The sequence below is a fragment of the Caloenas nicobarica genome, chromosome 4 (assembly GCF_036013445.1).
Source record: "Caloenas nicobarica isolate bCalNic1 chromosome 4, bCalNic1.hap1, whole genome shotgun sequence".
In the NCBI taxonomy this organism is placed as follows: domain Eukaryota; kingdom Metazoa; phylum Chordata; class Aves; order Columbiformes; family Columbidae; genus Caloenas; species Caloenas nicobarica.
Window position 1 is genome coordinate 70,038,082 of NC_088248.1, and position 22,674 is coordinate 70,060,755.

The 22,674-nt window shown below is 46.8% G+C and overlaps 1 protein-coding gene across 2 annotated transcripts in view; it reads left to right on the top strand.

The window, feature by feature from the left end:
- The window catches only part of ZFYVE28 (zinc finger FYVE-type containing 28), a 77,019-nt gene extending 67,890 nt beyond the window's left edge, over window positions 1-9,129 (top strand). For both annotated transcript variants that reach the window (XM_065634329.1, XM_065634331.1), the window contains 2 exons: window positions 6,926-7,029; window positions 8,629-9,129. In XM_065634329.1, coding sequence (XP_065490401.1) covers window positions 6,926-7,029; window positions 8,629-8,760 — 236 coding nt within the window. In that variant the 3' untranslated portion in view covers window positions 8,761-9,129. The remainder of the gene's footprint in view (window positions 1-6,925; window positions 7,030-8,628) is intronic.
- The last annotated feature ends 13,545 nt before the right edge of the window (window positions 9,130-22,674 follow it).

Consider the following 22,674-nt stretch of genomic DNA (forward strand, 5'->3'; position numbering starts at 1 on the left):
TATGTATTAATTTCTTTATCAATCTGTAAATGTGATCAAGGATAAATCCCTGCTCACCATATTTAGGACCATTATGTTTACCCTTGTGAGCTTGGTTATTTTAATAGTGAACTTTGGCAAATCTGAGTTTTGACCATACATGTATTTTAGGGTAATTTGCTACTCAGGAGGATTCATCTATTGTGATTGAGGGAAGGTGAATATTTTTAATTGTCAATGTTATGAAGTTACAGACTGGCTAAGAAAGCAAGTTACACTCCTTGTCTAGGAATAAGCATGAGACATCTAGAAATCAGAAGATTTTCTCAAAGAAAAACAGAAAGCATTTATGAAGCTGTTGGTGCTCCGTGAAAATATTTGCTGCAGCATCTCAGCTCCCTCTGCAACCATACACTCATTTTCACTCCTCATCCCTTCAGCATCCGTACAGAGCTGCCGTGCTCGCTGCCACCCACTTATAGCTCCAGCCGTAATGGATTTGCTGTGGCTGCCAGTACAAATAATTGTTTGTGCCAAATGGTGTTAGCATCTGTTTGCTGCACAACAGCACACTATTTCTCCTTGATCCCTCTCTATCTTGGAATATTCCAGCCCACGCACTTTTGACAAGTCACACGTTCTTGCTGCTCTCCAACCAAGCACAATTCATTAATTTAAGGTCCCAGGGCTCGAGCTCCTGTTGCAATAAGAAGTCACAAGGTCAAGAAAACCCACCCATGCTTCTGCGTGCAGAATCTGATCGCTGTGAGTCCAGAGTTAGCTGTCAACTCAAGCAGAATGCTTCAGTTTTTCCTTTGTCCTCTGCATACCAAGGGCTACTCTATTAGTTATAATGATGACCAGCAACACTTTCTAAATGAAAGAAATCAAATTGTTGCACAGTTAATTGGCCAAACATATTCTGTCAGCATAACTTTTTACTTATCCGACAGCTCTGCTTACACTGTGTGAGAGAAGAATCAAGCATCAAGTTTTCCAAATTGAGGCAATGTTTTGTAATCAACTGAGCATATTTAATCATGCCTGTAAAATTACAGGATTCTGTACAGTTTTTAGGTTGTATTGCGATAATTTGATCTGATTTATGTTTTAAGAACTTGCTCAGAGCCTTTTACCTTTTCAAAGTCTGTCCCTCTCTGTCAGCATAGTGTGGAACTTGTTGAGACTTCGTTGCAGGAGGAGAAAACATCCCATACCTACTGTAAAGCTTATTCAGCTCCACAATGACATAACTAAGACTTTGATTAAGCTTCAAATTTTTTGTCCTAAAAATACAAATATTGAGCGTTCCTCTGGCATATAGTATGTAGATCTGCATCATCAGCTTGCTTCTAGTTTATAGTGGTTGGTAGCTCTTACAGAGAAAGACTCCTAGTAATGGTTAGATGGAAGATCCAAGTCTCTGGTCCATCTGATTTAGAGTGAAGGTTTGAACCATATCCTTGTGTCAGTCAGTGTTTTCCATCAGAGTGGTTCCATTGCACCTAAATAATTATTTGGCCCAAGGAATGAGTTGCTGATCATGTACCTGTACAGAGTGGACATGGGATGTCATCGCCCAAGGTCGTGTTGAATCAGGCAGAGCAGGTGCTTGAGCCCAAGTCTGCAAAGCTCCGTGCTTTGGGGAAAGCTTTTAGACTTGCACAGAAACTCCATCCTAAGAAGGCTGTTTGACAAAAGCTATCTTTGTAGCTAATAAATATGTATCTCTTTTTCTCCCTCAACCCCAAAATTTTAATCAAATAATGTCATTGGAGCAGAAAATTTATTTTTATTAAAAAACTTTGAGTCAGCTGTAATCAACATTTAATCTACTGAGCAAGGGTAAAGATTACTTTGGCACAACTGCCTCCTAGGAATCTTATATAAAAGTCAGAGATTGCCCCGAATGACATGCGGAAAATGATGTTTGATAAGGGACAAAACGGGTCATCTTACCATGGTAGTTGAAGTGAGAGGTAAAGTCATGTCACCTTGGTTTCTCTACTATGAGAATTTAGTATTCCTGCTTTCATCAGAAGAGCTACAGCAAGCCCTTGTGACCTTTTTCACAGCTGTGAGGATAATGCACTTTGACGGCTGCAGTGGTGTAAGTTCCACAGGCGGCTGCAGGACCAGCCCTCTTCAGGTTAGTTGGGTAGGAGTGTGATCGGAGTTATGCATGATGTGCTCTAAAATCCACTACACGTTGATGCAGGAGGAACTCCCGGTTTTTCTGCATTAGGAATATTTGATAAAAACAAAAGATGCAGAAAGAGTCTTTCCTCTGATTTGTCTGGCCTTAATGCAAACACCGCCACAAGCTTGGGGTTTAAGAGGTGCTGTTCAACGGGGTGTCGCGGTGTGCTTGTTTTCTGATTTGTTTTCCGCCAGACTACAGGTTTGCTGAATTAGGCCTTCTGCAAGTTCCAACACCTGTTGGGATTATTTCCCTCCCCCAGCCCTTGACCTGGTGTCCTGTGTCTCAGCACCACTAAATAAATTTTCTGGTCTAATGTTTGAATCGACACTGTTGGTGGATCTGGGTCCAGGCTCTCGTGTCCTTGCGTTCTGGGACACAGAGATGTTCTCCTTGGTTTTGTAAGATTAGATGTGAGCTTTTGCACATATTTAAGCAAAATAAATTTGCATATGCTGTTTGACAGTGTTTGCAGCAGCTGTGATTTTTATCATGCCTGTGCTTTTCTTACAGCTAAAGCTTCAGCATCTTGGATTTATATGAGATTTTTAACTTTTATACAACAGAAAAATTTTTTAGCTAATAAAGTTGTGGAGACATAAGATGAATTCTAAAAGCTACAGCATAAAACAAATAAAAAACCTATACAAATTTCATGATTTATGGGAGATCATAATGCAAGCTTTTTGAATAGTTAAGAGTTGGGAATGCTGTTTCTTCTTTTTTAAATGTCTTTTTCAGTCTTCACATTATTTAATTTTATCTTGTACCTTTCTCCAAATTTGTTTCTTATTAATTTAAGTACTCATTTCTCTTCCTTTCTCAGCCTTTTTTCTCTACATGCTTTTAATGTTTTTTTCTAAGATTTATTTCTGTAGTCTTTCTGTCTTGTTAATCCCTTCCTTCCCTTCCTCCTCCTCTTTGATGTTCCTGCTGTGGTCTCCACCCGTTTCCCAGCAGACTTCTCTCAGCTCTCATTGCACGATAAAGCAAGGGGCCAATTAGCCCACGAACAAGGTTTTTTCCCTCCGTTCGCTGCACAAATCCCCGAAGCACGGGCAGGCGCCGCTTTAGAGCTGCGTGTTTCCATTTGCTGCTGCACGCAGAGCTAATGAAGCAGCGTAGCCAGGAGAAGAACGCCAACATAAAAAGCCTCGGGGTGCGGTGCTGCTTCCAGCGCGTCTTCAGGCTAATGCTGGGGGCTTAATTCGTATAACTTGCTCTGCTCCTCGTATCGAAGCTTTATCCCCTTGTGAGACTGCTCTTCAGAGAAAATTTCAAAAACCTGTTCTATAAAAAGCCTGGTGACTCAGTAGTTTGTCGATGTAAGTCAGAAATGCCGCTCGCGAGGCTGAGAGAGGTGAGGCTTGTGAAGGGGACCCGGGGCTGGATCTCGCCGCTGCTGGGACCGAATCGCTGAGGGTTTCAACCTTCCTGCCAGTGTTGGCTCTTCGGCCCCATGCAGGGTTGCGTTTTATTTCGTAAGTGCATACTCTCAAAACAAAGCCTCTGTGTTTGTATGCAGTGTCAGGGCTTTTTTGGTCACAGCTGGAAGCAAAGGCATTGGCCTCGTGGCCCGCAGTTGCTTGTTTCAAATGTTACTACAAGTCTGCACCACTGCATGATTTTGGACATTCCTCTCCTGCTTTCTCCCTACACAGGCTCACTGACTGTAGGTGGGTGATGAGGATTAAAGCAATTAATGTTTGTGCAGCAGTTTGCATGTTAAAAGCTGTTACATAACAAAGTGTTACTATTTGGGGGTGTGCTGCAGTGCAGCAGATCTCGGTGCAAGCAATGGTGATGTTCTTAGGGACATGGCGAGGTTCTTAGAGACGTGGTTTAGTGCCAGGGCTATGGTTGGACTCGATGATCTTAAGGGTCTCTTCCAACAGAAATGATTCTGTGGTGTTGGGAGGGCACTGAGCCCCAGCAGCAGTGGGGCCCGGGGCTGGTCGTGCAGCCCCATCGAAAGACCCTACAGCTCTTGAGTCACCGTCTGGGGACAATTCATCACATGCGTTGGTAGATGTGACACCAGCGTGGAGGGAAAGAGACTGCCTGTATGTGGGAGAACGTTCTCTAGAGAGGGTTATGCTGTTTCTATACATTAGGTACCACCGAGATGTGATTTATTTTTTTAATGCAAATATAAAAACAAAGTTTGCAGGTGAATTCGTCTGGCAGTCAAGTAATTCTGTAACCGGGAACTATGGATTATACGACTATTATGAATTTATAAAGTTATTTGCTGTTTCTTGTGGTTTTTTTTTTTTTCATTTTTTCTTTTAATTTAGTATTGGAGACAATTAAATCCATACAAGGTCAATTAAAAAAAAAACTTTTTCAACATTTCACTTCAAGGGCAACAACAGAAAAAAAAGAAGAGCAAACATCTGATAAGAAAGCTGCTTTCTGTCCATGAGCTCCAGAGTCTCTGTGGTGGGGTTGCATTAGTTTAACGCGTCTGAACTAATCATGCTCTAATGCAGGGGTGTCAAACTCATTTTCAGTGGGGGCCACATCAGCCTTGCAGTTGCCTTCAAAGGGCCAAATGTAATTTTAGGACTGTAGGATCTAAGGAAAGGAGCGATCATGGTACCAGCTGCTGCAAAGTTGCAGCTCGCATTGGTATGCTGCAGTTTGTACAGAAAGAGCCTGTGTTTCGTGGCTTTCCTGTGAATATTAAAATCAGTAACTAGCTGAACATGGTAGCACACTTGATAGTGCAGTTGGTAAAGCATTGGTAGCAAAGTAGGCATCCTGCCAAACCTGCATCCACCAGCTCCGTGTTCGTTTGGGAGGGAGACCTGGTGGCACAGAGCTTGAACAACCTCTGCCTTTTGGTGTCTTTAAAATTAGCGAGAAGCCATAGTATAGTTAAATCCCCAAAAACATAATCAAGGCTATGTAGTCTAATGGCATTTTTTAAACAGGAATATCATGATTGGCTGAGTTATTTTGGAATATATGTGGTAACCCAGGGGACCTCCTGGATGGAGAACATGGGGATGCTTCAGGGTCAGCAGGCTTGTGGTGGCTTCAGATCAGAGAGTCCTGTGAACGTGATACAAAGTGTTCAAAATCAACATCATAAACTGATATGAGGAGTAAGTTTCATTGGGCAAGTTACGTGTAGTAGCTGAGGAGGTTGCAGAGGAGGAAAAGAATTGGAATGGAAAATCCCTTGGTTTCACTGGCTTCAACTTAAGCTGGTGTTCCTGCATCTCCCTGCTGCTGAAGGAAAACCTGCCTGTGAAGCAGGAATTTGTAGCCTTGTGTCCCCACGGAGCATTTTCCTGGTGAACAGTTCCCAGGGATGAGGTGAAGGCTGCTATGTGCGGTCTCCTGTTTTTACCACATTGGTCATTTTTCTGCACACTGACTTTGGTTTTGGCTGTTGTCTCTATAGTCATGACCTTTATCAGACCAGTTTGCTCATTAAGTGAAAGATTCCTTCCTTAAACTAGTTTAACTTCCAAAATAGGTCAGAGGAGCCTATAAAAGCTGAGTCAAGATTTGAAGTTCTCTGTTTTCATTAATCTACATTTTGAACATCTTCTGCATTAAATGCTATACGCTTTTGACTTTTAATTTGACAAATGTTGCAGTGTGACAAACACACGAAAACTGGTCATGGTTATGTTTGAACAACACAGTGGTTTTTCCGTTTAATTATATTCTTTCTGCCTGTAGCTGTAGACCTCTTGACCTCTGCATTAACTGCACCATATATTTTGTTGTTTGATAATATGCTTCTTGAGGCAGGGATCTTGCTTGTCAGGTTTATAAATCAGCAATTGCAGGGGTTGCATACTGTAAATAATACATGTAGAGAAGCTGCATGCAGGGAAGGTGGGCAAAGACATCCAGAGTTCACGTTCACTGTGTCCACAGATTCCTTCTGGGTGGAACTTGCTTTGCCCTTCATTACATTTTTAGCAATTTAATTAAGCAATAGACTACATGCTTCCTACACTCATAATTCTGGACTCTCTGAGGCCATGTCAGCCTGTCACTAGCAGAAGCAGCTCAACAGAAGTGAGCCCAATACCTTCTGCATTGCCAAAACCAAATCACTCCCTGCTCGGCTTTGACGCGAGGTTGGAGAGCTCGCAGCAGAAATAAACAACCGAAACGGGCTCTTCTGGATAGCGGTCAAATTCTTTCTCTGCTAAATCTTGTACACTTCATTTTGTGGTTTTTCTGTTGTTACTGGTGACTTCCAGTAAGAGTCCTAATAGTTTAGCAGACAGTAATCAGGCTTTGAGTTTATTGTCTGTGGAGCTGCTTGCCTAATTGCAGAAAAGCAGCCAGCCTTTGTGTAGAGAGGGCTGGAGGGGCTGGGAACGGCCTCGGCTCTGAGCGGGTTTTGGTGGCTGCTTGCATTGACAAAAACACCTGTGATCCAGCTCTGCTTTCACAGTCTCTTGTTTTCGCACTTCATTTTGCTTATCTCCTTTTCCCTGCCGCTTGCCTTTGAACAGGATGTATTTCATTTCGAGTCCAAAGCTGCTGTGGGCCGTTGCGGTGCCCGCCGTGCTCTGCCCAGAGGTGGGCGCCCGGCAGAGGAGGGGGGAGCTGAGCCCTCCCGGGCTGCCTGTTCACAAAGCACCTTGAGAAACTCAGATGAAAGCAGCTGCCGTTATATTTTATTATCCCTGCTCCCCTGAGGATCTGGTAATCGCATGTTTGTTTTTATTCCTTTTTGATTTATGTTGCCTTTTGTTGCTGTGTTTCTGACAGATCCTCCTGACTGGGTTCCAGATGAAGTCTGCAGCTACTGCACTGCGTGCAAAGCTCCTTTCACAGTCATTCGCAGGAAGCACCACTGTCGGAGCTGTGGCAAGGTAATGACTCAGTCAAACATGTGAGAAACTATCCGCCAGCACACCACAGAAACTCAGCTGCACAGCAAAATACGTGTGCTTGGCCAGGGTTTTCAAGTCACAAGTGTTTTTATGTGCCTTGGCTATCAGCTAGTCAGCTTACATTTAGAAAGCGGGGGAGAGGGTTTGACTTTTATATAGCAATAAGCATTTGTCTTCCAAAAAGCAGAACTCCCCGTTGAGATCCTGGAACAAACACCCTGAATCCAGAGTCGCTCTGGATGACTGCTCTGAGCTGGAAGGAGCCGCAGCAGCCGGGGGTGCGAGGGGCGATGCTCAGCCCGGCTGCGGCACCGCGGGTCCCTGCGCAGGACTGCAGCATGTGCGGCTGCAGCGCCGCGGGTCTGCGGGGGCGAAGGGGGAGCGAGGGCATCACACAGAGTAACAGAGTGTTAGGGATTGGAAGGGACCTCGAAAGCTCATCCAGTCCAATCCCCCCGCCGGAGCAGGAACACCCAGATGAGGTTACACAGGAGGGCGTCCAGGCGGGTTTTGAATGTCTCCAGAGAAGGAGACTCCACAACCTCCCTGGGCAACCTGTTCCAGTGTTCCGTCACCCTCACTGAGAAGAAGTTTCTTCTTATATTCAAGTGGAACCTCTTGTGTTCCAGCTTGAACCCATTGCCCCTTGTCCTGTCACTGGTTGTCACTGAGAAGAGCCTGGCTCCATCCTCCTGACACTCACCCTTTACATATTTATAAACATTAATGAGGTCACCCCTCAGTCTCCTCTTCTCCAGCTCCAGAGCCCCAGCTCCCTCAGCCTTTCCTCACACAGGAGATGCTCCACTCCCTCCAGCATCTTTGTGGCCCTGCGCTGGACTCTCTCCAGCAGTTCCCTGTCCTTGAACTGAGGGGCCCAGAACTGGACACAATATTCCAGATGAGGTCTCACCAGGGCAGAGTAGAGCAGGAGGAGAACCTCTCTCGACCTACTAACCACCCCCTTCTAATCCACCCCAGGATGCCATTGGCCTTCCTGGCCACAAGGTCCCAGTGCTGGCTCATGGTCATCCTGCTGCCCACCAGGACCCCCAGGTCCCTTTCCCCTACACTGCTGTCTAATAGGTCCTCTAAGAGGGAGAATAAAGCAGCCATGTGCCTTGGGAAACCGGACATCTGCCATCCCATTTTGCTTGCTTGCTAGCGTACAAGTTAAAAACGGAGAGGGTAGAGAAGCTGTTTTTGTTAACTTTAGAATGGACTTGCAGGAATAGGAACTTTTGAGATGTTCACAAACATTCCCCTGATCTGTGTTTAAAGCCAGTGGAGACAGACGTGTTTCTTTGTCTCTGGAGCTGCCTCCCTGGTGACCTGCAGAGACAGACTCCTTGCCTTGGCTCATGTCAGTGCTCGGGCACCCAGGTCAGAGAGGCCAAGCACACTCGATTAATTGGTCACGGGGCTGTGAATCACTGCAGAGGGCTTTTGATTGCTGTGCTGAGGGAGGGAGGTTGGTGTCGCTGGTTCACAAGAGCCCAGCACATACGGTCTCCTCTCCCCTCTCTTGGAATCAGTTCTTCAAAGGATCTGAAGTGAAATCTCCCTCTTGTTTTTCAGATCTTCTGTTCCCGCTGTTCCTCTCACTCTGCTCCATTACCTCGCTATGGCCAGATGAAGCCTGTCCGTGTTTGCACTCACTGTTACATGTTCCATGTCACTCCGTTCTATAGTGACAAAGCTGGTATCTGACATATTAAACTACTGGTGTGTCTCCTGGAGTCTTACACAGACTGATAGATTTGACCTAAGCCAAGAATTAACTTGAAAGAGGGACCCCGTGAGGGCATGTAAGCTCTGACATCCATTATTATAAATTTTGTACAGACAGTTTTTATTGCATTTTACTAAGCTGCTAAAGGGAAGTATGAAGCGTCTGTAGCTCTGAGGCTACAGTACAGTCTTCCATAAATTTATACCATTAACGTTACGATGCCATATGCAGAACAAATGCACTGTGTGGAAGGAAATAGGGCTCAGAGAACTGAACAAGTGTTGCTGCTTATCTTACCTGCTTGGAGCAGAGTAGCCGGTTAATTAGTCCATCCCAGCAAATCAATCCCAAGGCTCGGACACTCTGTGCTCACCAGAACTCCAGCACGGCCGTGGGTCTCGGCGCTCCCCCTCCTGCTGCAGTTCAACTTTCCTGTCGTTAGATTTTTTGCTACCTGTGCTAGGATTAATTAAAGCAAAACTATTTCAAATCCAGATTCAGTATTTTAAAAGGCAAAATTTTCTGTGGATCACATAGGAAGCACAGAGGGTCCTGAAGCAGTATGTTTCTGTTGCCTTTAATTTACCAAGCAGAGCAATAATTCCAGGTTGTCTTTTAAAAATTAAGTTTTACAACTTCCAGTTCCATATTTTGGAGTTTTGGAAGTATTTATAATCTGCATCATTTGTGCTAAATCCTGTTAATAAAATTACACAGAGCTTTGGCTTCTATATCAGCATTAAAAACTTAGCAAACTTCAGAGGAAATGGTTGCCTAATGAATTAATTAATATTAAAATACATATTTTTGAAAGAGTTTAGCAGCAAAATTCAGTAGATGTGACAAATTATTTCTCCCATATCCAGTTTTTAAAATGGTTTTTAAAAGGCAAATATGTAAGGGTATATCCCAAAGGTCCTCCAGAATGATCAGCCAGTGAAGGGTACTTGTCCACATTTGGCAGAGTAACCGTGTAAAATATTGCATACTGTTACTTCACGCTAACAACTCAGAAGATGTTTGTATTTATTTGAAACACCAGGGATTAATTTTTATCTCCACTTGGAGGAAAAAGTAAAACTCACATGGCTTCATCTTATGATCTCGCACAAACTATTTGCAGTAGGAGCTCCCTGAGCACTGAGGTTTCAAAGGCGGTTGGACGTGCTTTGAGTTGGCCACATGAAAAGCGAGACAGCGTGTGCTGTGGTTACAGGGGGAACGAGATCAAGAGCTCTTCGCTGAATCCTCTTTCCTAACGTGCAGTGTTACACACTGTGTTCCAAAGTGAGAAATACAAAAAAGGATGAGGAAGTTGTTTGCGGTATCATGCTCAAGAAAGGTCGTCATTCAAAATGACAAAGCAAAACTGGCCAGTGTTGATTTTTTTTTTTTTTTTTGGTTTATTTTTTGGGAACATTCCCTTTGTTAAGTGGCTTAATATTCAGTGTTAATGAGCCATATTAAGGGTACAACAGTTCGGCACTACTGTCGTTTTGAATCACATGAAACAGCTTCACTTAGTTCATGTGTAATGCACAAGCCTTATGATGGTGTTTGTAGACGATGTCAGCTACGGTGTGTTATTCTCACCTTATTTATATTTTTGTTATTGTTATTTCCCTGAAATCCTTCCCATGGAATCCTTGAGTTGGAGTGTCGGCATTCACCAGAGTTTGGAAAGACGTGGGGCTGGGTGGCTGGCGGGAGGTGGGTAATGGGGCGCAAGCGATGATACTTATTCAGGCTTAAATCTCAGGCTTCACATTGCAATGATTATTGCAGTTTTATTTTTAGAGAAAAAAAAAGACAAATTTATTGCTTCTTTTATAGGATAAAAAAATACAACGAACTTCAATTGTGAAATAAATATGCACAAAAAGTTGCTTCTGTGAAAAAAATATCTTATTTAATGGACTGAATATTTATTCAAGCTTGTTTTTATTTTGTAAATGCTGTAATTCAGAATCATTTCCATAAATGATATTTAAAGATCTCAGACACTATAGTTTCTTATGTAAATACAGACTCCTATTTCTCTTACTGAAAAGCACAATGACTATATCAATACTAATATACATTTGCCTCAAGGAAGACTTTCATCTTGTAATCTCTTCAGATAATTAAAGTGTCAGGACTTTCTACTTCCATGTGCTGGATTGCTCTTTCATTTCGGGGTCTGCTTACATGGAGTGACAGCTGCCAGCCTGGCAAACAAACTGGCCTTAAGCCTTTCTCACTTTGTGAATAACATGAAAGAAATTAGTTTAAATTTGAAAATGGAAGTCGCCCCTATGGGGAAGGGGCGGGGGACGTAAATCAAAACTGGAGGACTGGCCTGTCCCTTAGCGTTGCCTTGTGCCATCTCTTGCCACCGGCTGAAAGTGTCCCTTTCCGAAATACCCTGTGTCAGCGGCCCCTTCACACGTGAGGTGTGTTTGATCTGCCTGCGTCAAATCTAAGTAACCTTTTCGGTGGGCAATACAAATCTGCAATGAAATAGCGCTCCTCGCGTCTGCCTGCGCAGTTGTTCTGATGCAGCATTAAATGTCTGGTGCTGATTTGTGCTGCTCCTTGTACGAGATAAAACTGTTGTAGGTTTTATGGGAATTAGTTTTATTTTCCAGAGGACTTGATGCACGGCTTTGGGATGCCATTTCACTGAAGAAAAACCATGTTACAACTCCGTGACACTGAGGTCTCAGCTTCAGTGGTGCAATAACAGGAAAATTGTATGGGAAGCCTGCGCAGAAGTTTAAGGTTGCATTTGAATTAACTTACATAATATTTATGGGCAAATACTGCTGCCTTAAGGTGTATATAAATAAATGAACCGTAGAAATTTATTCTAAAGGGACTTTAAAAATGCAATTTATATCTCTTGAGCATTTTGAGGGGAAAAAGGGGATCTCTGTTTTCCAACCCACAAGGATGTGTTCCACCGTGGTTTTCCTGTCGGGCATGCTGTACTGGGAGCACAATGGAATAATAAGGTAAGAGCAACATTGCCAAAAGGTGCCAGTAATTCACCTGCTGTTGGGCTCTGCTCTGTGACAGGCTCCCTCTGGATTAATGCTGTTTTCAGGAGAAAAGTAAAAGATACAGTGGACTCTGAGGTGATCCGTTCCGGGTCTGTACAAACCCTGCAGCGCTTCCTGCTCTCTCCAGGTTTGTGAAGGGAGGTGGGATATCGGGGCCCCCTCTGCAGTGAAAGCCAAAAAATACCTTTGCTTCCAGAGAGTTCTCCTGTCCAGAATACACAAAAAATGCTGAAAATCTGTCACACAGCAGCTCAGTGAGGAGGAACCTGGATGGAAGCGATGGGTGAGGAAAATGACCTTTGTGTGTGTGTCTGACCTGCGAGGGAGGAGGAGGCAAATGGGGCGCATAGAATCATTTTGGTTGGAAGAGACCCTTAAGATCATCGAGTCCAGCCATGTGTGACTGTGCCTGTCACAGGAGGGGACACGGGAGGTGCTCTAGGAGAGCTTCAAATCCAGCCCCCCCACAGTCCTGCCTGGAGCCGGAGGAAACCACCGGCGTCCTCAGTGTCTCGTCCCCAGCTGAACTCGCTGTCAGTTTGTGCAGAGTCAAAGCTGCTGGGTCTGCATCCTCCGGTTTCCATGGCAACCCCCGCGAGCATCTCCCCGCAGCGTGCCAGGACTGCAGCACTCGCCCCGTTCCCCTGCACGGAGGCTTCTGCTTTCTGCTTCGTCAGAGGGATTGGGATTGCTCAAATGTGGGTTTTTGTCACAAAGATTTATGCTGCAGAGTCAGACGCTCACTGTGAACTCTGTTTTCTCGTGATAACATTTTACCGAATTACGCTTTATGTTGCTTGTCTGGAAGAAATCTCTGTGGGCATCCTTTTGGCTACTTTTGAGAGTTCTTTAGCTATTTTCCCTTTTTCTCTTTCACCTTTTACCCCACCCATCACCCAGCTTTCAGTTTCTGCTGTGTACAAACGGAATGTTTTACGTAGCCTGCTTGGGTATCTTCCGGGTAGTGAAATATTAGAGGCAATATCAGACGATTCAAGGAGCTTTCATCCCTATTCCTTCCTGATCTTGCCCTCCAAGTTCCCAGGCGCAGGCTCATTTCAAACTCTCATTTGGTGGTGCTGTACCTGCAAGAGCATCCTGCCACACAGGTGTTTAAAGCCCTGCAGTATTCCTTTACTTTGTGGAGGAGAAAGGATGGATCCTAAATCCCAGGTTTCAGTAGCTGTTAGTAAATTATAGATGTTGCAAAGACTTGTTTTTTGGTTTTGGTTCTCTTTGGTCTTAAACCAAAAAATGGCAAAATATTAGGCCAGAAGGATGAAGAGGAGACAACTTGTTATAGCGAATCTGGAAGCGTGAAGATGATGTTTTAATGAAATAATTGGTATATTTGAAAACAAGCTGTAACTGCATGTGCTAAGAATTCTGGGACTCATGCATAAAACAAATGGGCAATTAGTCTTTCATGAACTCATTTCATTTCTTGTTTTCACTGAACATGAAGGGTCTGAAGTTTTTTTTTTCCGCCTACCCCTCATGTTTTTCTCAGAGGTATGAAGTTGATTAGTCTTCTGTTCGTTTTTTTTTCTCTGCAAACAGCCACCAGCCTGCCAAGGGCTCTGACCGAGCTTGTCTGCAAAAGAGAAAATTCTTGTGCGTCCAGAGCGATGCAGCCGACAGCGGCGCCTCCGGGCACCCTGAGCAGCTCTGGGGCTGTTGCTCGTGTCCCGTGTCCCAGCAGTGCTGCCACCCGCTCGCTCGCACGAGCATCAATGTCTGACACAGCCCGGGATGCGGGGACCACTGCCCCGGGGAACGGCAGAGCCCCCCAGCCTTTAGCTGTAACTGCCTCAGCTATTTATTACGGAGATTTTATTTGCTGAAAATAACCCCGTGCCAGGCACTCAAATCACTTAAGCCAAGCACTAAACTTGTCTTACTCTAGAAAGTCTTATTTATGTATTTTTGCAGTTTTAGATAGTTATTCACAGGGCAATAAAACTGTTAGCATCATGACTTGTTTATTTGCTGAGTTAATGATAAAGAAATAACTCAGCAGCAGGGAGGGTGTTTGAGGTGACGGCTTTCTAGGTAATATTTCAGCAGCAGGCAGATTTCAGGTTTTTAGCTGGAATTAGGCTGTGGTGCCGATGGGCTTGTCAGTGCGGGGGAAGATGTTGAGATGAAATAGTCCTGAATAACGTTTGTACTGATAACTTCTCTGTGATGATGTCCCATAAAAGGTGTTAAACATGCCCATTTTTCTGAAAAGATGTGTCTGAAAAACGCCTCTGAAGTGCCTCAGCCTTTTTTGACAGTTTGGAGAAAACAGTCCCTCATCCTTCACGTGGCTGCACTTCGGGTCGTCCCAGACAGACCCTGGGGGTGAGGAGTTGTGTGTCAGCAATGGGAAGAGCAGGGGGACTGTCCTGGTTTTATTAGCGAAGGACGTGTCCCCTGCCATCTTCCCTTGCCTTTGGAGACCCTCCGAGATCAAATCTCAGGGCACTCGATTTTTTTTTTTTTTTTTTTTTCTCCTGGCTGAGGCCATTCGTGATTGTCACTTCATTAGCAGTTTTTCTGTTTATTATGCAACAGTAAAGCCTGCTGGTTTGAGCTTGGTTTGTTTTGGGTTTGTTGTTGGTTGGTTGGGTTTTTTTGTTTGGGTTTGGTGTTAGCTTTTTGGTTTGTGTTTGTTTTGGTTTGGTTTTTTTTCTGGTTGGTTTTTTGTTTCTTCTTTGTGTTTTTTTTTTTTTAAATTAATTTCACTTTCTTTGGCTTACCTGCAGAAAGCTAGAAATCAATAATTGAAGATACAAACACAAGAATAATCACTTCTGCAAGCTCATACGTGTATTTAAGGGAACTACTCTGTGATCCCTTAACTCGAACACTGGGAGATGGTGCAGAAAAAAGTGAGCCTCAAGTAGTTCATAAGTCCTGGATGTTGGTCTCTGAACTGTCTGCTTTTTGTCTGGGAGGGCTTCTTGTAGCTACTGAAAAGGGTAATGTGGATGGATGGTCTCTGGGGGAAATGGTCTCGTTAGCAGGGAGCAAAAATGAAAGATTCGAGCCAGCGATTGTAACTCATCTTCATCTAGAAATAACTCTTCCCTAATTTAAAAAAATAATGAAGAAAATTGCCATACTCCCCATGCAGAGAAGCTCTGTTCAAATAAGAAAAATCAACTAATTTAATCCAAGTGTGTTGGAACAGAATATAAAGCTGCTACAAATTCAGTGACCAGTTTTATAGCCTCTAATTCCCATAGTTTTGGGAGCTTGTTTCACTGGCCTGGAACGCAAAGAAGGAAAACCTTGCCCAGCTGCACTCTTGAAAGGAATTTTCTCCATCCTGTTTGCTCATCATGTGCTACTTGCTGCCTTTTTTTCTTACCTTTAAAGGAATAATGTTGGTGTCAGACTCTACACTGAGTCTCAGGGAAAATACTTCCATATTTCTTTCCCGTAGGCAGCATTTGAAGCACGGCTGGTTTTCTGTGACTAGTGCCTGTCTCACCAACTTACCTTGTGAAAAGCTGAGGTTCTGGATGCAAACTTGCATCCACGTGCTGCCTCCGTGCAACCTTTGCCTTACTCTGGAAGAACGGCAAAGTAGTTGCTGCAGTGAAGAAACCAAAGATCAGGTTGGTGTAAAGTGGAAGGGCTCAAGGGCTGCTTAGGAAGAGACTCTTGATGGTGCTTACTAAAAATACCCAAGCAGCGAGTCAGCCTTGGTCACCAAAAGGCCACGAGGTCGCAGGTGATGCAGCCCCAAGTCGGGGACCTGGGACCTGGCCAGGCTGAAGGGAAAAGCTGGGGAGCAGCCACCCCAAGCGACACGGCCCAGCATGATATTTTTTCATATTGTTTTGCTAAAAGCAGATCCCAGGAGGAATGCGAGGTGTTCTCCTACCTACTGCATCAAGGGTATTTTCAAGCAGCTTGGAGAAAAATTCGCTCAAGCGCATTGGGTGTGTGACTTCCATATTCACGCCCAGGGTTAACAGAAGTGCTAGTCCTTGGCAGGTGGAAGGGGACAGAGAGGGGCTGTTGTCTTTTTGCCTGTTGATTACATTTTTAATCTTTTTTTTTCCTGTTTGCTTGCTGCAATAAGAAAAAAGAAATTAAAATGTTCACTTCTTAAAAATCTTGAATTCCAATTGCACAGTGCAAACAAGTACCAAGCATTAAATAATATTACTTTGGTTTTAAGAAGGTAAATCATTAACCTCAAATAACACAATTCTGAAAGCACCTCCTCCGAGTACAAACAGCGCAGAAGCGGCCGAGAATCCCAGGGCAGTGTGAGAAAACCCTCTCTGCCCAGCGAGTGGCTCCTGGAGGCTTCCCAGTGCCCTCCCGAGGTTCTGATGTTGTCACGGCGTTTGCTGCCAGAGGAAACTGGTTCTTGCCAAATCGTATCTTTATAACTGCTCTGTGTGCTGCTGGGGTTCAGCGCCGGTGGCTCTGCGAGCCTCGGCAGGGTTGCTTTTGTTTGTGATATTTAGAAAATGGCTTAAGTACCTGGCGAAAAGGAAGATGTAGCCAAATGGAGGAAGGTTTGAGCTGGTGTACTGCTGGAAACAACATTTCTGGTGTGTTTGGCTGTGAGGGAAAAGCCATGGAAATGACGAAGGGATTGGAAGGCACACCTTAGGATGAAATCTTAGAGGTTGCAATCCATTGGATGTATCAAAGAGAAGATGAGTTGCCCACGCAGTCAACAACCCTGTAAATGCCCACACTGGGGGCACAAATCTGATAACCAGGGCTTCTCCATTGAGCCGGCAGGTGTCTACTGGGAACCAGCACCCAGAAATTGAGCCAACTCGAACAAATCCGTATGAGAAAGAAGAGGTTAATTCTGGTGTGGGTAACCAGCTGTTGAAAGAGTGAATGAATAGTTGTGGTGATCTCTGCTTATGATCACTAGAATTTTTAACATGACATCAGGGGCTTCCTGCAGGCGCAGCGGTGTGGCCACCTGCCCTGGGACTGAACAGAAATGAATTCTCAGCGGGGCTGCCTGCGCTGGAGGTCAGGAGAAGTGGTCTCCAATTTATGTATCAACTCAGGCGTCACCAAGAGGAGGGATTCCTCTGCAGGCTGGTGTGCAGGAGAGATGCAGCAGGACAGGCAAAGCCGCTCGGTGCTCCCTATCTCCTTGCTTCAGCCTGGAGTTAATCCTGTGCTGGGGCTGGAGTCACCAGTGTTGGACCATTCTGAGGATCAGGGGAAGAAAAGTAATGGATTGAACACAAGGAAGAAGGGAGCAGGGAAAATACGCTGCCATCTGGGAGCCCAGTATCTAAAGGAGGGGAAGGAAAATCCCTGACCACAATGGTGTGGTTTGATTGCGGGGTGACAATAAAACCGTGGCAGATGTATTGTTAAGCCCCTCGCCCCCCGCTTCCCCCTTCAGCCCCTCCCTCCCCCCGCTTCCCACTAAGGACAGGCAACTGGGAGGGAAAGGAGGACAGAGAGGAGAGAGCTGGAAAAATTAAAAATGTTTTACTAATGCTACCAATAGAAGTAGAGAAAATAATACAAAATATACAAAACCAACCTTGAAAGCCCCGGCAGCTGCTCCGGCAGATGTGGGGCCGGCACCTGAAGTCCTGGACTGGACTCTGCAGCCAAACGGAGCTGGATCCAGTCTGTCACTGGGCCTCAGTTCGCAGGGACAACTCGCCAGGTCCTCTCCCAATGTCACCTGTAAGGAAAAGGGGTGAGATCCTCGTGATCTCCCACTTTTATATGAAGTATGACATGAATGGGATGGAATACTTTATTTGGTCAATTTTCAGTTCACCTCCTGCTTGCACATCTCGCGGGATGCATCGTTATCAACGACCTTGTGTTCCATTGCTATGTCTACCAAAACACGTACCTAACTTTCAGGAAAACTGCAGTTAGTATGAAGACTTTAGCTGACAGGGAAATTCACTAAAAGAGAAACTTGTTTTTTAACAAAACCAGGACACACAAAAATCCTCTTAGGTGCAATTTACAGTCAGCTAAAGGAACTGCTTGCCAGTCTGCCAGCCCCAGGTCTCCTGTCCTTGAGAGCTGGCTGTGATTCCCCACAGCGCTCGTCAATTCTGGCATCAGGCTGAAAGCATCGCTCCTGCAAATGTCCCGGCTGGGCTGTGGGTGCCGTCAGTGTGCCACGCACGGGAGCCGAGCAGGGCTGGGCGAGTGAAGTCGCTGCTTTCCCATCCCCAGCCTGCAGCTAAAGAAGAAATGATCCTTCTGCTTGGTTTTCCTTCACAGCTGCTGGCTGTGACTCCCTGAGCCAGCCCTTGTAGCTGGGCCCTGGGTGATGGAGGCAGTGAGCTGGGATTTAGAATCATAGAATAGTTTGGGTTGGAGGGACCTTCAAAGCTCATCCAGTGCCCCCCCTGCCATGAGCAGGGACATCTGCACCAGCTCAGGTTGCTCAGAGCCCCGTCCAGCCTGGCCTGGGATGTCTCCAGGGATGGGGCATCCACCACCTCTCTGGGCAACCTGGGCCAGGGTTTCACCACCCTCAGTGTAAAAAATTTCTTCCTCGCATCTAGAATGAATCCCCCCTCTTTTAGTTTTAAACCATCATCCCTTGTCTTATTGTAACAGGCCCTTCTAAAAAGTCTTCCCTCTTTCTTATAGGCCCCTTTTAAGTACTGAAAGGTGGCAGTAAGGTCTCCCTGGAGCCTTCTCCAGGCTGAAGAGATCCCGCTGGGGAGCTGGGAGTCGTGTCCCTGCTCCTCATGTGAACTTCAGGTCATTTACTTTGGGATTCAGGCAGAGCCTTTGCAGCTACTTCCAGGGGTGCTGCATCAGACTCCAAAATCCTCGCTATGCCTCAGTTCTCCCTCCACGCAGAGTGGGGAGCGTGCATTTGCCTGAGGAACTGGACATGGGTCCCAGTGGCTGACACTGCACAGATGTTATGCTGAGGTACAACAGAGGATGTAAATAAATACCGTACACGAGAGGGATTCATTCAGGTTCTACACCCAGCAGAGCACATCAGCTCCGAAGGACCGGAGTGGGGAGCCATGCCTTTCCCCTGCCTGAGCACGGGGAGCGGGATGCTGCTCCCCACCGCTTCTTCCAACCCCATCCCAGCCCATGGGCACTTCTCCTCCCTTCAGAGATGTTCAGGCCAAAGGGAATGTTGTGAGTGTTCTTTTGGGCATCCCCACAGCTGAGGCATTGCAATACTGTGCTGTAGTGGAGTCTATGGGATATTGTACAGTGATTCCTTCCTCAACCCTGCAAACTGCACAGTGCCCCTTATCTTCCCCTGCTAACCGTAGCACCAGCATCCTGTAACAGTCTTGCTTATGTCACTGCTGTAGGTATCTTATCTCCATCCTACAGAAGAGCTTATTAAAAGAATTGAAAACACAAGATCAGATCACCCCATCCTGCCATCTCAAGCAACTATGAATAATCCACTTCTTAAATCGCTTGTACCTCAGCATGAAGGTAAGTGCAGTTTTCTTTACTGTACTCAGACCTTAATCTTCTCAGTAGACAAGGTCTTAGAGATGCTGAAGTCTCCTGACCCTGATGTTTTAGTGGCCCTTTGAAGCTTAACCTTGAATCTCATGGCCAGTCCTCTCTGTTCCTCCTGCATGCCAGGGGACTTTTTGTTCTCTGCCTGTCACGTGGACCCTTCTCTAGAGATGTGTCTGGTGGGAAGGAGACAATGTCTGTGCTGCTGTAAAAGAAGGGTGTTTTGCCATGTAAATTGAGGCCCGTGGTGGCTCTGGGCTCCAGATCTCAAAATTCACAGCTGCTTCTGGTCCTCTGAAGGTGATCAGTGTGCTGCAGGTTTCCTTTCCCTTTGGCAGGCTGCTCTCATCCTAAAAGGAGTCTCTGGCCTTCATTTGGCACGTTAAACTTCCCAGACCTGTTGGATGCATCAAGCACAGGCACTGGTGGTCAACGTGGACCTGCGAAGAAAACTTTGCTGTCATCTCCATCACTTCCATCTGGGTCTAGAGGAGCAGCTCCATCTCCACAGGTATTTACTGACATTATGGGGTGGCTCAGCACACAAGGCGCTGAGTGCTGGCTCCCTGGTGTGGTGTCAGCATGCCTGGAACAGCAGAGGACGTCTAAATCTGCTCCCAGGGACTGGGCTGGCGAGCAGAGCCGCGGTGCCAGGCTGGGGTGTGGGCCAGGGCCGCTTTGTAGCCGCTGTAGTCGGGAAGGTGATGCTCGTGTCTTGAGTTAATCTCTTCTCTGGCTAAACGCAGCAGAGACTGATTGATTTGTTTTGCTTAGATGGTAATGAAGCAGTTAATTGCACTTGGTAATGGCTGGCTCTGCCCACCTGCTCGGAGAAGCATCGTAGAGGCTTCCCCACAGATCCCGGGCTGTGTAAGCACATCCCAGCCATCTCCCATTTCCCAGGCCCCTGGGCTTTCCAAGCTCCCTTGTTAGCTTGTTCTCTTCTATCCAAACACGTTTTATCTCCTCATCTCACCAGTCCTTGGTGCTAAATATCTGCAGTGAAATGCAGCTGGAGAGGTGCCTGTGCCAGCGCGGGCTCCTCCGGGGCCTGCCCGCGCACTGGAGCTTGGTGACCCCGGGCCCGTGGGAGCAGGTGCTTGTGCTGCTGATTCTGTGTGTTATTACCGTGGTGAGTGATTCCCACCATGGCTCCTCCCTCTCCTTGTGTGCTTCAGGTGTGCAGAGGCTCTGCACTGCCCCGATGGATCTGCATGAGCTCTTCCAAGTCTGCCGTGCGCTAAAATGTTTCCCCTCCTTCCCACCTCCGCCGATAGCCCCCTGTGCCCCCGTCCTTCCGGGGCATGACTTGCTGCTCTTGCACTGCATCCAACAGACACCAGGTTTCTTTCTTCTTTTATAGTTTTTCCCCTACAGCCTTTGAGCATTTTTAAGGCCTGGTCTGGCATCCTGAAGTCATCTTCCAACAAAATGCACACTTCATTTTCAGAGATGCAGCAAAGCTATTCTTTCCAAGTCTTCTTGCCAGATCATAATTTCTCCTCCTTTAATGGCCCAGTGGCTTGGGGCGGGGAGGAGGCAGTGCTTTCACAAACAGGCCTGCTTCACCTGCTGTTGCTGCGCCAAGTCAATTATACTTTCAGGTCAAGTGCTTGAGCTGCACGGGAGTTGACTGCATTGGGGGGTGAGTACAGAGTCCTGCCGTTCTATGCTTAACACTCACACTGGGGCATTAAAGCCACTGTTCTCCACCATAAAACACAATATTCAGGTCAAATGCAAGTGTTTCAGTCCCAAAAGCTTTCCCACCTCGCGCGTTAGCAGGGATCACACCATCCTCAGGGCTGTCATCAGCCCTTGTCCCCAGTGCGGCTCTGGGACTGTTTGCATTCAAGCCGGGTGGTTGCAGGGTTTGGCACCAGCACCTCGGAGGCCTCTGCTCCCCTGATGATGGCAGCGGAGGAAGCCCCAGCTCTGCAGGGCTCTGCTGCGCTCCTGCCTCGCTGCTCGGGTGAGGAGTCCAATAAGATTTTTCAAATGGTTCATGAGCCTTTTGGAGATCATAGAACAGAATCATGGAATAGTTTGTGTTGGAAGGGACCTTCCAAGCTCCCCCAGTGCCCCCCCTGCCATGAGCAGGGACATCTTCACCCAGCTCAGGTTGCTCAGAGCCCCGTCCGGCCTGGCCTGGGATGTCTCCAGGGATGGGGCATCCACCACCTCTCTGGGCGACCTGTGCTGGTGTTTCACCACCCTCAGTGTAAAAAATTTCTTCCTCGTGTCCAACCTGAATCTCCCCTCTTCTAGTTTAAAAACCATCACCCCTTGTCCTGTCATAACATGCCCTTCTAAAAGCAGACAGTGAGCTGAGGTGTGAAGCTGCCGAGCCCTCTGGGGAGGGAGCAGCTTCCCTGGGTGGGATAAAAGCTGCAATCCTGATTTTCATTTCTGACCCTTTTGGGACAAAATGCAACTGATGCTTCTCCCTTCTGCCCAGCCCCTGCTGTCACCTCCACATCACCTCCACATCTGGGGTCCGTCAGTCCTGGGGATGAGGAGATGCCTGGTGAGCTGCGGGTGAGCCCACCACACAGGCAGCGGGGCAGCAGGCAGAAACAGGCAGCGGGGCAGCAGGCAGCGGTAGCAGCAGCAGGCAGTGTTGCAGCAGCAGGCAGTGTTGCAGCAGCAGGCAGCAGCAGCGCAGCAGGCAGTGTTCCGGCAGCAGGCAGCAGCAGGCAGCAGCGCAGCAGGCAGTGTTCCGGCAGCAGGCAGTGTTCCAGCAGCAGCAGCAGGCAGCAGCAGCAGCAGCGGTCCGGCAGCAGCAGCAGCGGTCCAGCAGCAGCAGCGGTCCGGCAGCAGCAGCAGCGTTCCAGCAGCAGCAGCGGTCCGGCAGCAGCAGCAGCAGCGGTCCGGCAGCCGCGGGCTCGGTGTGACCCCGTGCGGCCGCCGGGCGCAGCGCCGGGCCGGGGGAGCAGCGCGGCGGCGGGCGGGCGGTGTTTCTCACCCCGGGGAAGGCAAGCGGGAGAGTAACTTTTGCGAAATATTATAGTTTTCAGCCCAATTAACCTCCAGTCTTAGGGAAAAAAAAAAACCCTCATCTCTTTTTCTGTTCCGTGAATTCAGTCGCCGGGGCTGGATTGACGTCCCCTAAATAATCCCGGCTGGCTTGGGGCAGGGATGCCGGTGCCCGGATCTGGGAGACGGGTCCTCCCACAGCCCTATAAGCCACGAGTGGATGCCTCTCTATCTGCCGAGGTTCCAGCACCTTCCAACCTGCTGTCCCCTGCAATGACTGCAGCATTTAACGGGGGAAATGGCAACAAGTCCCGTAAGCAGCCAGGTCCTCAGATCCCCTCAGAATTACAGCTGGAGATCAGAGGTGTTTGAGTGTTTTCCCAGTCTCAAAAAGTCTTCAAATGGAAA